The sequence below is a fragment of the Syngnathus typhle genome, linkage group LG12, assembly GCF_033458585.1.
Source record: "Syngnathus typhle isolate RoL2023-S1 ecotype Sweden linkage group LG12, RoL_Styp_1.0, whole genome shotgun sequence".
Lineage (NCBI taxonomy): Eukaryota > Metazoa > Chordata > Actinopteri > Syngnathiformes > Syngnathidae > Syngnathus > Syngnathus typhle.
Genome location: NC_083749.1, coordinates 12,409,229 through 12,424,626, shown reverse-complemented (window position 1 = coordinate 12,424,626; position 15,398 = coordinate 12,409,229). Strand labels below are relative to the sequence as shown.

Sequence of the window (15,398 nt, the reverse complement as noted above, 5' to 3'; positions counted from 1 at the left end):
CGCAATTGACAACAAACAAGAAGAAAGGTAATTTCAAGTTTTATTTTGAGGGGTTTTTCTTCAAAGATTGTTGTACCCATGCATAATGCGCATAATGTCCTTCAAGGACAGCAGGGACGCACGGAGCCTTTGGCAGGGCATTCAGACCATCACGGATTACAAGCCCGCGCCGCAGAGCTGTGAAGGCGACGTCCGTCTGCTCAATGACCTCAACCGCTTCTTTGCTCGCTTCGACGCTCAGAACAGCACTTGCCCGCTGAAGGCCACTCCCCCTTCACACGAGCTGCCCCTGTGCCTCTCCGCTGACAGCGTGAGGAGGGCGCTTGCCGCTATCAACATCCGTAAGGCGGCGGGCCCTGACAACATCCCGGGTCGAGCGCTGAAGGACTGCGCTGGTGAGCTGACGGATGTCTTCACAGACATCGTTAACACTTCCCTGCAGCAGGCCATCGTCCCGTCGTGTTTCAAAGCTGCCACCATCGTACCTGTGCCGAAGAAACCCGCTCCGTCCTGCTTCAATGACTACCGCCCCGTGGCACTTACGCCCATCATCATGAAGTGCTTTGAGCGGCTTGTGATGGAGCACATCCGATCCGTTCTCCCCCCACCATTGACCCCTTCCAGTTTGCGTACCGAGCCAAACGGTCCTCTAAGGATGCCATCTGTTCTGCCCTCCACTCGGCCCTCACCCACCTGGAGAGAAGGGACTCGTATGTGAGATTGCTGTTTGTGGACTTCACTTCTGCCTTCAACACCATTGTGCCACAACGCCTCATCAGCAAACTTGACACGCTGGGCCTCAGTACCTACCTCTGCAACTGGCTACTGGACTTCCTCTGTCAGAGGCCACAGGTAGTACGTGTTGGCGACAAAATCTCCGCCAGCATCACGCTGAGCACGGGGGCCCCCCCAAGGCTGCGTGCTCAGTCCGCTGCTCTTCACCCTCCTGACGCGTGACTGCACTGCAACCTACAGCGACAACCGGTAAGTGAAGTTTGCTGACGACACGACTCTGGTGGGTCTCATCACCAAGGGCGACAAGACTCAATACAGGCTGGAGGTTGACCTTCTGACCACGTGATGTAGGGACAACAACCTCCTGCTGAACGTCGACAAGACCAGGGAGATTGTTGTGGACTTCCGGAAGGGTCACACCCAACACCTGCCGCTGACCATCGACGGTGCTGTGGTGGAGAGAGTGAGCAGCGCCAAGTTCCTGGGGGTGCACATCAGTGAGGATCTCTCCTGGTCCACCAACACCGCATCACTGGCAAAGAAAGCCCAGCGCCGCCTGTACTTCCTGCGGAAACTCAGGCAAGCGTGCGCTCCTCCGGCCGTCATGACTACATTTTACCGCGGCACCATTGAGAGCGTCCTCTCCAGCTGTATTGCTGTTTGGGGTGGCGGCTGCACTGACTACAACTTGAAGGCCCTGCAGCGCATAGTGAACACGGCTGGTAAAATTATTGGTGCTTCGCTCCCCTCCTTGAAAGACATTTACACCTCCCATCTCACCCGCAAGGCGACCACGATTGTGAGTGATGTGAGTCACCCCGCTCACTCTTTGTTCGAGCTTCTGCCCTCTGGGAAGAGGTACAGAAGCCTGCGCTCCCGTACCACCAGACTCTCAAACAGCTTCATACTCCAGGCTGTTAGGATCCTGAACTCGCTTCCCCGTTTTGCGTAGCGTCCTGTACTTTTACTGTCTATATGCACACTGGCTCTTATATGTTGTGGTATCTGTTTATTTATTATTTATTATTACTCTTATTATTTATTGTATGTGACTTCTTGTTTTTTATATTGCGTCGTTTACTTGTATGTCTATCGTGTAATATGTCTTGTCACCGTGGGATAGAGAAAACGTAATTTTGATCTCTTTGTGTGTCTCGGCATGTGAAGACGTTGACAATAAAGCAGACTTTGACTTTGACTTTTGACCCCAGATTTTAGGACAATAAATTAGCTAAATTTTGCGCATTATGCATGGTATTAACAGTAATTGATTTAAATAAAGCACCATCAGACAGACTTTCAAACTATATTAACAAAACCAGTGAGTTAAATGTAATGTAATGTAATTTTGATGGTGTTATCAAAAATATTGAGGAACACTACCTGATTGAGAGGAAGATCTTTCTTTCCACTGAATATTTTTACATTTGATTTGGTTTTGACGCTCCTTCCTCAGTCTTTCAAGTCTTTGGGCTGAAAAAAAGGAGCACAGATGTGAAATTTTAGTCAGACTCAAGATGACAAAAGAAAAAGCGTGATGAATGAAACGAATGTGTCTCATCACCGTGGGATAGAGAAAAACGTAATTTCGGTCTCTTTGTGTGTTGTGACATGTGGAGAGATTGACAATAAAGCTGACTTTGACTTTGAAGTGCAAGCATAACTGAACTGCGCTTCAAACATGAACTTTAAAGAGTAAGTCAAGTCAAACATTTTTTAAACCAGTAAGATGCCTTGCAAGTGTTAGCCTCCTTTAGGTTTTTTAACTTTTCCCTCCATATTTCAGGTTTCAAACATACAGATAAACTGTATATTTTGTGAAGATTTAACACCACGTGCTATACAAATGTAAAGTAAGCCTTTCTCGACCTCTATTGTAAAGAATACGTCTGCATCTCTGGCTGCTTTGGGCATAAAAGAAGAGAAACTCATGGTGTGGCCCCCATCCTCCCCTCAACTTTATTGAGAACATCAATAGTAGCATCATCAAATGAAGTGTCTATGATGGCAGGAGGCAGTTCACATCCAAACAGCAGCTCTGGGAGAATATTCTGTCCTCATGCAAAGTAATTGAAGCTGTCCAAAAACAGACAAATTCAATGGATGGGAGAATTCAGATGCTCCCTTTGAACAAGGGGTCCTATGTTCAAATGTAACTTCACCTATAAATAAGTTTTGATTTTAATTGTGTTTGATTTCAATTACCGTATTTTCTGCACCATAAGGGGCACTTAACAGCCTTTAATTGTCTCAAAAAATGAAGGTGCGCCTTTTAATAAGGTGCGCCTTTTGTGCGGACCAAACTCTGAAATAGGTAAAGTTGTTTTGTGTGGTTTTCGTAATATGCAGGTGAAATATGAAGACCGGATGAAACAATCAGAGGACATTATGTTTTACGTAGATCAGACAACTAGACATAACGTACTTACGCTGCCATTGGTAAATAAATACTATCGTTTGTGCTAATCTATTGAGTTGTTTTATGTGGCTTCTGCCACACAGAAACGTAATAAACAGGCGTAATATGTAGACCAGATGAACCAATCAAAGGACATTACGTTTTACATAGATTGGGGTGGCAGACCAATCAGAGGACTTCACGTAACACGTAGAGGACATACCTCCGCCACCATTGATAAATAAATAGTATCGTTTGTGCAAAGAAAACAGCATTAAGATCTTCTAAAATGGGTTAAAAAGCTTGTTTGGCAGGTTTGTAATAACCTGCAAATGCTTTTAGTTTCACAAATGACTGTTTTTTGTTCACACCGATAGACATCAAGGAACTTTTATGGTTGTTGGCATCCACAACATTACATTACACTCCACCTCTCCATAATCAAGCCACCTAGTCTCATCACATTCCGTAACATCAAAGACATAAATACTGACATTCTCTCCTCCATCATTGCCTTTCTACCATACCCGGAATCTTCCTCTCCTGATGAACTGGTTCTCCACTACAACAACTCATTTACCAACATTCTCAACTCCCTCGCTCCAGTCAGAACCCGGTCTGTTTCTTTCACCCATTCTGCGCCCTGGTTCACCACTGCTCTCTGCTTCATGAAGTCGAAAGGACGTCAACTTGAACGCCTCCATAAAAAAACTGGTCTCTGTTCACCTAGACATGCACAAAAAAACACATTTTACAGTACAAGGACTCTATTGCTTCAGCCAAATCCACTTACTTTTCCAGTCTCATTTCATCCAACCGTGGGAACCCTAAGGCTGTTTTTTCACTCCTCAACAAAATTCATCAACCCCAAGATCTCCTACCCCCCCATCTCACTCCTTTTGTTTTTCACTTAAAAAATCCCAACAACTTCAATAACCTCCGCCCCATTTCCAACTTACCTTTCATTTCTAAAATTCTTGAAAAAATTGTTGCCTCGCAACTTCAGTCTCATCTCTCACGAAATAATTTATTTGAACAGTTCCAGTCTGCCCCCGCCATAGCACCGAAACAGCCCTCTTAAAAATCACCATTGACCTCCTCACTGCAGCTGATTCCGGTTTACTCTCCATCCTCATCCTCTTTGACCTGAGTGTGGCCTTTGACACTATCTCTCATTCCATCCTCCTCAATAGACTTTCCTCCATCGTTATCTCGGGCACCCCCCTTGCCTGGTTTTAGTCCTACCTCTAAGGCCGCACTCAGTTCATCCAACTTAAATCCTTCCGTTCCCAATCCTCTGCTGTCTCCACTGGTGTCCCCCACGGCTCTGTCCTGGGTCCCCTCCTTTTCATCACCTACCTCCTCCCTCTTGGTCTTATTTTCCGTAAATTCAATGTCCTCTTTCACTGCTTCGCGGATGACACCCAGTTCTATTTGTCCAGCAAACCCAACTCCACCCTCCCGCCCTCTTCCCTGACTCATTGCCTCTCCGAATTACAAAAGTGGTTCACCTCCAATTTTCTCAAACTTAACAGTGGATAAAACTGAAATCATTTTAGTTGGTTCTAAATCTACTCTATCAAAAGTTGACAGTTTCTCCCTCCCCATTGCAGGGCTCGAAGCTTATTTTTTGCCCAAGTTGCCCTCGGGCAAGTTGGAGAAAATTTTAGTTGCCCGAAACAAAATTTTAATTGCCCGAATTTTTTTGGAGTGGATTTTTACTTGCCCGACACATTTTTGCAATAAAAAAGACAACACTAAGTTTTGCCTTCATATGTTTTTATTCCATCATATTGTGCCTGCAGCCTGTTTTAATACAGTGTAGAACTTTTGATGCAATTAAACCACACTAGTCTACTGTAGTACCAAAATTCAACCGGAAACAAGCTCTGCTGGTGCGCAGGCGCAGAAAAGCCAGGGACGGGTGAGGGAGCATGCATTTAATTACGAAGCGCTTTGCCGTTATCAATGTATTGCAGACTTACACGAGAAACTAACCGCTCCCTAGAAAACAAAATGTCGGACCAGAAGCGGCAGAAGTTGCGAGAAATTATGCACAAAATCGTCTTTTTACAGCTTGAAAACATGGTATTATGGCAGGGCAAGTTCGGGCAAGTGAGGAAAAATTCTACTTGCCCGTCTGCCATCGCTACTTGCCCCGGGCAATCGGGCAATCGTTAGTTTCGAGCCCTGCATTGACAGCTTCTTAGTTTCCCTCTCTCCCCAGGTTAAGAGTCTGGGTGTCATCCTCGATGGCTGTCCCCTATGCCCGGCTTACCACCAAAGGGAGCAGAGCTTTTAGCTGCTCTGCTCCCAAACTTTGGAACACACTTCCGCCTGACATTCGCTATATTGACTCCCTCCCACAGTTTAAATCCACTCTCAAACCCCACCTATTCGGGACAGGATTTCATTTGTAGTTGCCTTACTGTTGTTGTTTTTAACATGTTTTTCACAATCTTCTTTACTGTTTGCTATTGTTTTAATTTGTTTTTAACTTGGTTTTAACTTCTTAACTCTTGTAAAGAGACTTTGAGTGACCTGAAAGGCGCTTCTAAATTAAATGTATCCATCCATCCATCCATCCATCCATCCATCCATCCATCCATCCATCCATCCATCTTCTTCCGCTTATCCGGGGTCGCGTCGCGGGGGCAGCAGCTTCAGGAGGGACTCCCAGTCTTCCCTCTCCCCAGCCACTTCATCGAGCTCATCCCGGGAGATCCCAAGGCGTTCCCAGGCCAGCTGAGAGACAGTCTCTCCAGCGCGTACTGGGTCGTCCCCGGGGTCTCCTACCGGTGGGACATGCCCGGAACACCTCCCCAGGGAGGCATCCAGGAGGCATCCGGATGAGATGCCCGAGCCACCTCATCTGGCTCCTCTCAACGTGGAGGAGTAGCGACTCTACTCCGAGTCTCTCCCGGATGACCGAAGTTCTCACCTTTCAGGGAGAGCCCGGACATCCTGCGGAGTAAACTCATTTCGGCCGCTTGTATCCGGGATCTCATTCTTTCGGTCACGACCCATAGCTCGTGACCATAGGTGAGGGTAGGAGCGTAAATCGACCGGTAAATTGAGAGCTTTGCCTTTTGGCTCAGCTCTCTCTTTACCAGGACAGACCTGTACAAAGTCTGCATGACTGCCGACGCTGCACAGATCCGCCTGTCGATCTCGCGCTCCATCCTCCTTTCACTCGTGAACAAGACCCCAAGATACTTAAACTCCTCCACTTGGGGCAGGATCTCATCCCTAATCTGGAGAGGGCAATCCACCCTTTTCCAATCGAGGACCATGGACTCGGATTTGGAGGTGCTGAGCCTGATCCCGACCGCTTCACACTCGGCTGCAAACCGCTCTAGTGAGAGCTGGAGGTTGCGGCCTGAAGAAGCCAACAGCACCACGTCGTCTGCAAAAAGCAGAGACGCGATGTTGAGGTCCCCAAACCGGACACCCTCAACGCCTCGGCTGCGCCTAGAAATTCTGTCCATAAAAATTATGAACAGAATCGGTGACAAAGGGCAGCCTTGGCGGAGTCCAACCCTCACTGGGAAAGAATCCGACTTACTGCCGGAAATGCGGACCAAACAACGGTGATACAGGGACCGAACCGCCCTTATCAGTTGGCGCGGTACCCCATACTCCCGAAGCACCCCCCACAGAACCTCCCGAGGGACACGGTCGAACGCCTGCTCCAAGTCTACAAAACACATGTGGACTGGTTGGGCGAACTCCCATGCACCCTCGAGGATCCTGCTGAGGGTGAAGAGCTGGTCCACTGTCCTACGGCCAGGACGAAAGCCGCACTGTTCCTCCTGAATCCGAGGATCGACCTCCCGACGGACCCTCCTCTCCAGCACCTCTGAATAGATCTTACCAGGGAGGCTGAGGAGTGTAATTCCCCTGTAATTGGAACACACCCTCCGCTCCCCCTTCTTAAAGAGGGGAACCACCACTCCAGTCTGCCAATCCAGAGGCACTGTCCCCGATGTCCACGCGATGTTGTAGAAACGTGTCAGCCATGACAGCCCCACAACATCCGGGCGGATCTCATCCACCCCCGGGGCCTTGCCACCGACGAGTTTTTTAACTACCTCAGTGACTTCGACCCCAGAGATTGGAGAGTCCGCCTCAGAGTCCCCAGGCCCTGCTTCCACAATGGAAGGCGTGTAGGTGGAATTGAGGAGGTCTTTGAAGTATTCTCCCCACCGACACACGACGTCCCGAGTCGAGGTCAGCAGCACGCCATCTCCACTGTAAACAGTGTTGACGTTGCATTGCTTCCCCCTCCTGAGACGCCGGATGGTGGACCAGAATTTCCTCGAAGCCGTCCGGAACTCATTCTCCATGGCCTCGCCAAACTCCTCCCACGCCCGGGTTTTTGCCTCAGCAACAGCCGAAGCCGCGTTCCGCTTGGCCGCCCGGTACCTGTCAGCTGCCTCCGGAGTCCCGCAGGCCAAAACGGCCCGATAAGACCCCTTCTTCAGCTTGACGGCATCCCTTACTGCCGGTGTTCACCAGCGGGTTCGGGGATTGCCGCCACGACAGGCACCAATGACCTTACGGCCACAGCTCCGGTCGGCCGCCTCAACAATGGAGGCGCGGAACAAGGTCCACTCGGACTCAATGTTCCCCGCCTCACCCGGGACGTGGGAAAAGCTCTGCCGGAGGTGGGAGTTGAAGCTCTTCCAGACAGGGGATTCCGCCAGACGTTCCCAGCAGACCCTCACGGAGCGTTTGGGTTTGCCAGGTCGGACCGGCATCTTACCCCTCTATCGGAGCCAACCCACCACCAGGTGGTGATCAGTTGACAGCTCCGCCCCTCTCTTCGCCCAAGTGTCCAAAACATTCGGCCGCAAATCCGATGACAACTGAACTGCGGCCTAGGGTGTCCTGGTGCCAAGTGCACACATGGTAGAGATGCACCGATCCGACTTTTTCGGTTTCGATACCGATACCGATGCCGTGGCTTTGCGTATCGGTCGATACCCGATACCGATCCGATATTATGGTAGACTTGACAAGCTACATACCTCCACATGTGGAACAGAAAAGACTAAAGGCAATGGCATCAGGCATGACTACACAGTTATTTGCTCTAAATGCTCATTTAAGCAGCAATGAGAAATGCTCCCTGAAAACATGCTCTGCTTAGTCGAACACAAAAAAAACATTCAAAATTATTTCTAAATACTGTAAGTGCAGAGTGGAATTAAAAATAAAATATAGCATCGGGACAAGAGAATAAACAAGTGACTTGGTCAAATACAATAATCTAGGAATGTAAACACGTCTCTACATAGTTGTGAAGCTCATGGCATCTACATCTCTTAAATCCTGTGACAAGTGTTCGCACACTTTCTCATACATTTCTGACAGTGCGGTCTCAGAAAAATACTTGAGCAATGGCAAATTGTACCGTGGCTCCAGGTGCTCAAGTAAACGTCGGAAGCCCTCGTTTTCAACAACACTCATCGGTTGTCCATCCAAAACCATGAATTCCAGCACTTTCTCCGTAATTCTCATAGCTTTTGCGCTGTTGCCTGGGAATTTCTCCCGTCTTTGCAGTGCATCTGCTAACGTTAACTGCTATGTAGGTCCACCTCCCGCTCCCTTTGATCTGCTCAACTGCTGGAACTCCTGGTGCTCTGTTGCGTGGTGTTTCTGGAGATGCCTAATTAAATTGGTAGTACTATAACTGGCAGTACTACGACCACCCCTGGCAACATTAGCTTTGCAGACATTACAAACTGCCGTCGAGCTAGTTGCCGTGTTCAGTTTAAAGCAGTGGTCCCCAACCTTTTTTGCGCCACGGACCGGTTACATGTCAGAAATATTTTCGCGGACCGGCATTTATATGAAGAAATAATACATTTATATAAATAAATAAATAACTAAATAGATACATTTATAATAAATATATAAATACGATGAAATAAAATGATACGACTGACATAAAACCAAGTACAAATGACAAAAATAAAACCCACCATTACGTTGAATTAGTGGGAGCACTGAGTTTGTTTCTCAGAAACGAGCCGGTCCCATCTAGACGCAATCGGAGACAATGACACCCGAAGTGATTAAGGTTTGTCTTTTATTGCAGGATGCTTGGTCTCCATGTGTTGAAGCAGTTTTGAATGTGGCCCGGTGGTTGGGGACCACTGGTTTAAAGTACCTCCACACAGCTGACTCTTTCGTTCGCTCCATGTTTGCGTTTGTTTAGAAAACTCTCGTGGCATGCGGCAGACGTGCTGCTGACGTATGACGTAGCCCACGGCACACGTGCTGCTGACGTATGACGTAGCCCGCGTCCCAATAGATTAAGGAAAGGATCGGCTCACAGATCGGCTGCATTTTCCGATACCCGATCCATCAATTTTGTTGATATCGGGGCCGATATCTGATCCAGATATCGGATCGGTGCATCTCTAACACATGGACACCCTTATGTTTGAACATGGTGTTCATTATAGAAAATCCGTGTCGAGCACAGAAGTCCAATAATAGCGGTGTTGCTCGGGTTCAGATCGGGGGGAGCGTTCCTCCCAATCACGCCCTTCCAGGTCTCACTGTCATTGCCCACGTGAGCATTGAAGTCACCCAGTAGAACGATGGAGTCCCCAGAAGGAGCGCTCTCCAGCACTTCCTCCAGGGACTCCAAGAAGGGTGGGTACTCTGAGCTGCCGTTTAGTGCATAGACACAAACAACAGTCAGGACCCGTCCCCCCAACCCGAAGGCGGAGGGAGGCTACCCTCTCGTTCACCGGGGTGAACCCCAATGTGCAGGCGCCCAGCCGGGGGGCAATAAGTATACCCACACCTGCTCGACGCCTCTCACCCTGGGCAACTCCGGAGTGGAAGAGAGTCCAGCCCCTCTTGAGAGGGCTTGTACCGGAGCCCAAACTGTGTGTGGAGGCAAGTCCGACTATATCTAGCCGGAACTTTTCTGCCTCGCACACCAGCTCGGGCTCCTTTCCAGCCAGAGAGGTGACATTCCATGTCCCAAGAGCCAGCTTCTGTAGCCGGGGATCAGACCGCCAAGGTCCCTGCCTTTGGCCGCCGCCCAGCTTGCACTGCACCCGACCCCTTTGGACCCTCCCACAGGTGGTGAGCCCATGGGAAGGGGGACCCACGTTTCCTTTTCGGGCTGTGCCCGGCCGGGCCCCATGGGCGAAGGCCCGGCCACCAGACGCTCGCCTTCGAGCCCCGCCTCCAGGCCTGGCTCCAGAGGGGGGCCCCGGTGACCCGCGTCCGGGCGAGGGAAAACGAAATCCATTAATTTTTTTCATCATAAGGGGCTATTGTGAACCGTGCTTTGTCTGGCCCCTCACCTAGGATCCGTTTGCCATGGGTGACCCTACCAGGGGCATAAAGCCCCAGACAACATGGCTCCTAGGATCATAGGGGCACGCAAACCCCTCCACCACGATAAAGTGACGACTCAGGGAGGGGTAAATTAAATGTAATATTATTATTATTATTAATGCTGCACACTACAACATACTGTAGGTCACAGGTCCTACTCTGACATACCGTATTGGCCCAAATATAAGACAATGTTTTTTGCATTGAAAAAAGACTGAAAAAGTGGGGGTTGTCTTACATTCGGGGTCTAGACATTATACCCATTCACTTGTGCGCAGCAGTAAGTTGCTGATATCGACTGAGTATGTTGCTGTGATCGTGATTGTCTGACAAAAAGTGAGTATATACATTTCATTGTTCCTACTGTCCACTGTTGTGCCGTTTGTCCGATCGAGGTTTGTTTTGTGTGTGCGCCGTTTGATTGACAGCTCCGGCGCGCTCCTTTAAGTTTGCCTCGCATTGTAAGAGTAGCCGTTACACAGTGGCACGGCAACTAACGGTCGGCAGCAAATGTATTTTGTTGTCTCGATGACTTATGTTTGGTGTGTTGCTGAGAGTATTTCATTTATGGTTATTTAGTATAGCGGAACCGTTACGCGCAATTAGTTTATGTAATGTGTGCCATCTACTAGTGTTGTGACTAGTGTTGTGTGACGTGCTGTCTGTTGCAGAACCACACAAACCCACACACACACGCACAAACACGTCACACATACACACCCTTCATACAATAATCACACACACAAGAATCACATTCACACACCAAAAGACTCACTTATCTACACTACACACGCCTATATACCCTTTTGCCAGTTTGCCTGTATGCCCCTATGAGCCACATGGCCTGTTACTTTTTTACCAATAATTCAGTAAAGCAATCAAAACTGAACCACGTCTTCCCCCCTGTGTTCTGACCGACACCCGGGTGGGAAAAGAGCATAACCATCCGAGCCAAACCCCTCTACCAGGGATGGGCAAACATTTTGATTTGCAGGCCGAATTGGGTTCTAAATTTTGACTGGCGGGCCAAACCAGGAGCAGATGGATGTAGTGTTTGTGTGAAGTAATATCTACTTGCTTCTTGCTTTGTGTGCCAGCGACGAGCATACTAGTCATCGACATTAATGACACAGGGTACTGTCGACGAGTACTCCCATCAGCTTGTTTTTATTTTATTAATGGTGTGTCTGACTTCATAAGTGTGTCTGACTTCATAAGACCAAGTCGGGTTGTTATGATGCGTCTAATGTGTTGGTGGAGGGCCCAGTGCATGTCACTTCTCACTGTCAACCCTCACCGCTGGCTAGCAGTATGCGAACGGGAGAGCCGAGTGCGTAAGTCTCTCCCTGCCAGTACAAAGCCTCTCTAACAGCAAGCCCTATGTAGTGCCTCCACGCGGCGACACATGGTAACTGGGTACAACACGGACCCAGGCTAAACTACAAGGGACTCGGAGGAGGTTTGGCCCCTAGACGTGCGGCACGCAGGCCCACCGGTGTGTGGACACGCCCTGGTGCCCACGAACCAGCCCCCAACTATGGGTTAAATCAGGGGTGGGCAAACTACGGCCCGCGGGCCACATCCGGCCCACGGGACCGTTTAATCCGGCCCGCCAACCCTGAACAAATTGTATTATTAAACTTTTTTTTTGGTCATTTTGCCTGCAATGACTGCGTTTCCCCAGTAGATGGCGAAGCGCTCGCCTGCGCATTTACTACCGGAAGCCGTGTCAGAAAGCTCGGTGCACACTCACAAGTGCGTGTACGTACTCAGTAGTACGGACATGGCGCACTCTCGCTCTATTCGTATCAGTCCCGAATTTAGAGCGTGGGCTTCGACGACAGCATTCTTGTAATTCGCGCGCTGAGCTTTCAGATGCAGTTTTGCGCTAAAGCCACCCACAAACCTTCCCCTGGAATCTTTCCATTAAAATGAGTCGCCCAAGGAAACGCAAGGTGGACACAGTGCCGAGCGTTTAAAAGAGAGTGGCCAATTTGGCCCGACGTACGCGACGTGACGTTCAGCCACATCAACATCAACCCGTCACAAATCGAGGTAAACGGACCAACACCTCGCATCTCTCCTAAGAATTTCCACAACAAATTTTACTCCAGACTATGACGCACTAGCGAAAAAGGGAGACCAACAACACTGTTCCCACTGAAAATGAACGGGAGGCTCTCAAGTTTATTGTAAAAAAAATGCATTTTGAATATAATTTGTACACATAGCAGGGATTGAAACTAGCGACCATTCTCATTTTCAAACAATGCAGGATGCTCAAGGACATTGATGCACCACCTATTTGCGACTAATCTTAACCTGTAAAGTTCTTAAGGCTTACTTTAAGGAAGTGTTTCCCGTTTCCTCACCTCTGTTACCAGGTGTTTGTGAGTTAAAACTCTGCTCTGATTTTCAGATACCCCTCACCGTGTTGCTGTTTTGATTACTTTATTTGGATGTATGCTTTCACCGATTCTTCAAGAATTCAAGAATATTTGGTCAGAATGTTTGCCGTTTGATGTGATCTCATAAGATAAACATCTTTCATTAATCTGACCTGCAGGCACTGAAGTGATGGAGACTGTTATTCATAATAACAGTGTCGTATTTTATGAGAATCACTGATAGCAGTTTTTTAGTTAATTATTATTATTTTTTAATGCTGTTAATAAATGCATTTGTTTTCAAAAAACTTGTTTGGAATATCCATGCTTTACTACCTACTAAAGGCCAAAATCTTTTATGCAATGACCTTTGCAGGTCGCTTATATGACTTCACACAAAGCCTACGTCCATCTGCTCTTGGTTCGGCCCTCCGGTCCAAATTTAGAACCCAGTTCGGCCCGCGAGTCAAAAAGTTTGCCCACCCCTGGGTTAAATAGTACCACTGCCCAGTGGGCTACTCGGGAGAGGAATGGGCTAAGGGAGTCAACCCCTACAGAAAATCAATTTCCCCTTGGGTTGGTGTCAGGAAGGGCATCCGGCTGTAAAAAAGTTTTGCTCCAAAAATGTTCTTGGTATAGGACTCTCAACCACGAGATGGCCATGGACTGTCCACGGTGGAAGAAAGCCATACTGAGAATCCAGTTCAACCCAGCGGCGCCTGGAACACGGACTTTAAACCGATGATGATAATGGGTAGATAAGAATCCCGGCCACCTCTCCACTTAAAATCAAGTCATTGTAGTGATTAACCTCGACCACTTGATGGCAGAGTTGCTCTAGCAGGCTCATAGAGAGGTGATGTAAACTGTAAGCCCAGCCCACACGGGAGAACAATGGAGAATGTACTTGTAAATTAGGGAGGAAGAAATCAGAGAGTGAGCAAAAATGCCAAAAGAGAAGGCTATTGTTCTTCGTGATTGCGGTAGAGCAAAACAATGGAGCAAATTTAGAGGACATGGCTTTCAGTACGCGACAAACACTGAAGTCTACTTGAAAAGCCACCGCCAGCTCAGGCATACATGTACTGAGTGGCAATTGGAGTTTTGGAACATGGTGAAACAGAAGCGATTGGCTTTCAAGCAGCTTACAATCGAGCAAACCATTGCTTGTCTTGAGTGCGGTAGAGCAAAACGATAGAGTGAATTTAGAAGATGAGGTTGTGAGTACGCGACAGACATGGAAGTCCGCATCACAAGCTAACGCCGGCCAGCTCGGGCTTTGTGATACAGTTCGGACATCCTTTGTAAATAGCAAAACACGCACACGCATTGTGAGCACACACGCAAACATCTCTGTAAATAGCCCAAAAATTGTAGAAGGTTGTTAAATGTGAAAATGTTGCTGTTTGTGCACGTTATCTACAAACTGGATTCGGCTGAAGTTGGGAAATTGTGTAAACTGTAAATAAAAACAAAATACGATGATTTGAAAATCCTTATCAACCTATATTCAATTGAATACACTACGAAGACAACATATGCAATGCTCAAACTCAAACTTTATTTTTTTTTTCAAATTATAATTAACTTAGAAGGCGGCTCGGCACTGGGTAGCACGTCCGCCTCACAGTTAGGAGGGTGCGGGTTCGATTCTACCTCCGGCCCTCCCTGTGTGGAGTTTGCATGTTCTCCCCGGGCCCGCATGGGTTTTCTCCAGGCACTCCGGTTTCCTCCCACAACCCAAAAACATGCTTGGTAGGCCGATTGAGCACTCCAAATTGTCCCTAGGTGTGAGTGCGAGTGCGTATGGTTGTTTGTCTCTGTGTGCCCTGCGATTGGCTGGCAACCGGTTCAGGGTGTCCCCCGCCTACTGCCCGATGACGGCTGGGATAGGCTCCAGCACGCCTGCGACCCCCGTGGGGGACTAGGCGGTACAGAAAATGGATGGATGGAATTACCGTTTTTTTCCGTGTATAGTGCGCCCCCATGTATAATACGCACCCTAAAAATGGCATGCTGATGCTGGAAAAAAGCTTGTACCCATGTATAATACGCACCCAATTTTTATGTATCTTTTTTTTTTTTTTTTTTTTTTAAGTCCCAATGATCGTCACACACGCAGGGAGGGAATGGGTCCCATTTTTATAGTCTTAGGTTTGGTCTTAACTAGGCTGGATGTAATTTTTTTTGTTGGCGTTGATTTCTCCGACTGCCCGTAAACTCACCACCGCGCTCCGTGCGCGCACGGGACAGCAAACGAGCAGGTGATCGAGCAAGCGTCTGATACGAGAGCATTGCGGTCGCATGGAGCGTGTTTGAAGTGAACAGCAGAGAAGAAAGGAACAAGGCAAAGTGTTGTGAAATAAAATATTACCTGTAATACGGATTTAGGTAGAGAACTGAACTCTAGCTCTTTATATAGCTGACGTGTCTTGCGCATCCGTTCTGCGCATCTGTAATGGCGGCCTCCGTATGATATCCGGTTTGCGTGTGTGCGCGTGTGCGTGTGTGCG

At 48.2% G+C, this 15,398-nt stretch overlaps 1 protein-coding gene and 1 long non-coding RNA gene across 10 annotated transcripts in view; both read right to left on the bottom strand.

Annotated features, from left to right (window-relative positions):
- mapkap1 (MAPK associated protein 1) overlaps positions 1-15,398 on the bottom strand; it is a 114,671-nt gene that overhangs the window by 65,818 nt on the left and 33,455 nt on the right. For 7 of the 9 annotated variants that reach the window (XM_061293491.1, XM_061293494.1, XM_061293489.1 and 4 more), the window contains one exon: positions 2,119-2,208. The exons of the other annotated variants lie outside the window; for them this stretch is intronic. In XM_061293491.1, the coding sequence (XP_061149475.1) occupies positions 2,119-2,208 (90 nt within the window). The remainder of the gene's footprint in view (positions 1-2,118; positions 2,209-15,398) is intronic. 9 annotated transcript variants of the gene reach the window in all.
- On the bottom strand, positions 28-2,108 carry LOC133163522 (uncharacterized). The gene is made up of 2 exons (XR_009716408.1): positions 1,067-2,108; positions 28-969 (listed from the first exon to the last, which is right to left on the bottom strand). It is a non-coding gene; the product is annotated as an uncharacterized LOC133163522 (long non-coding RNA).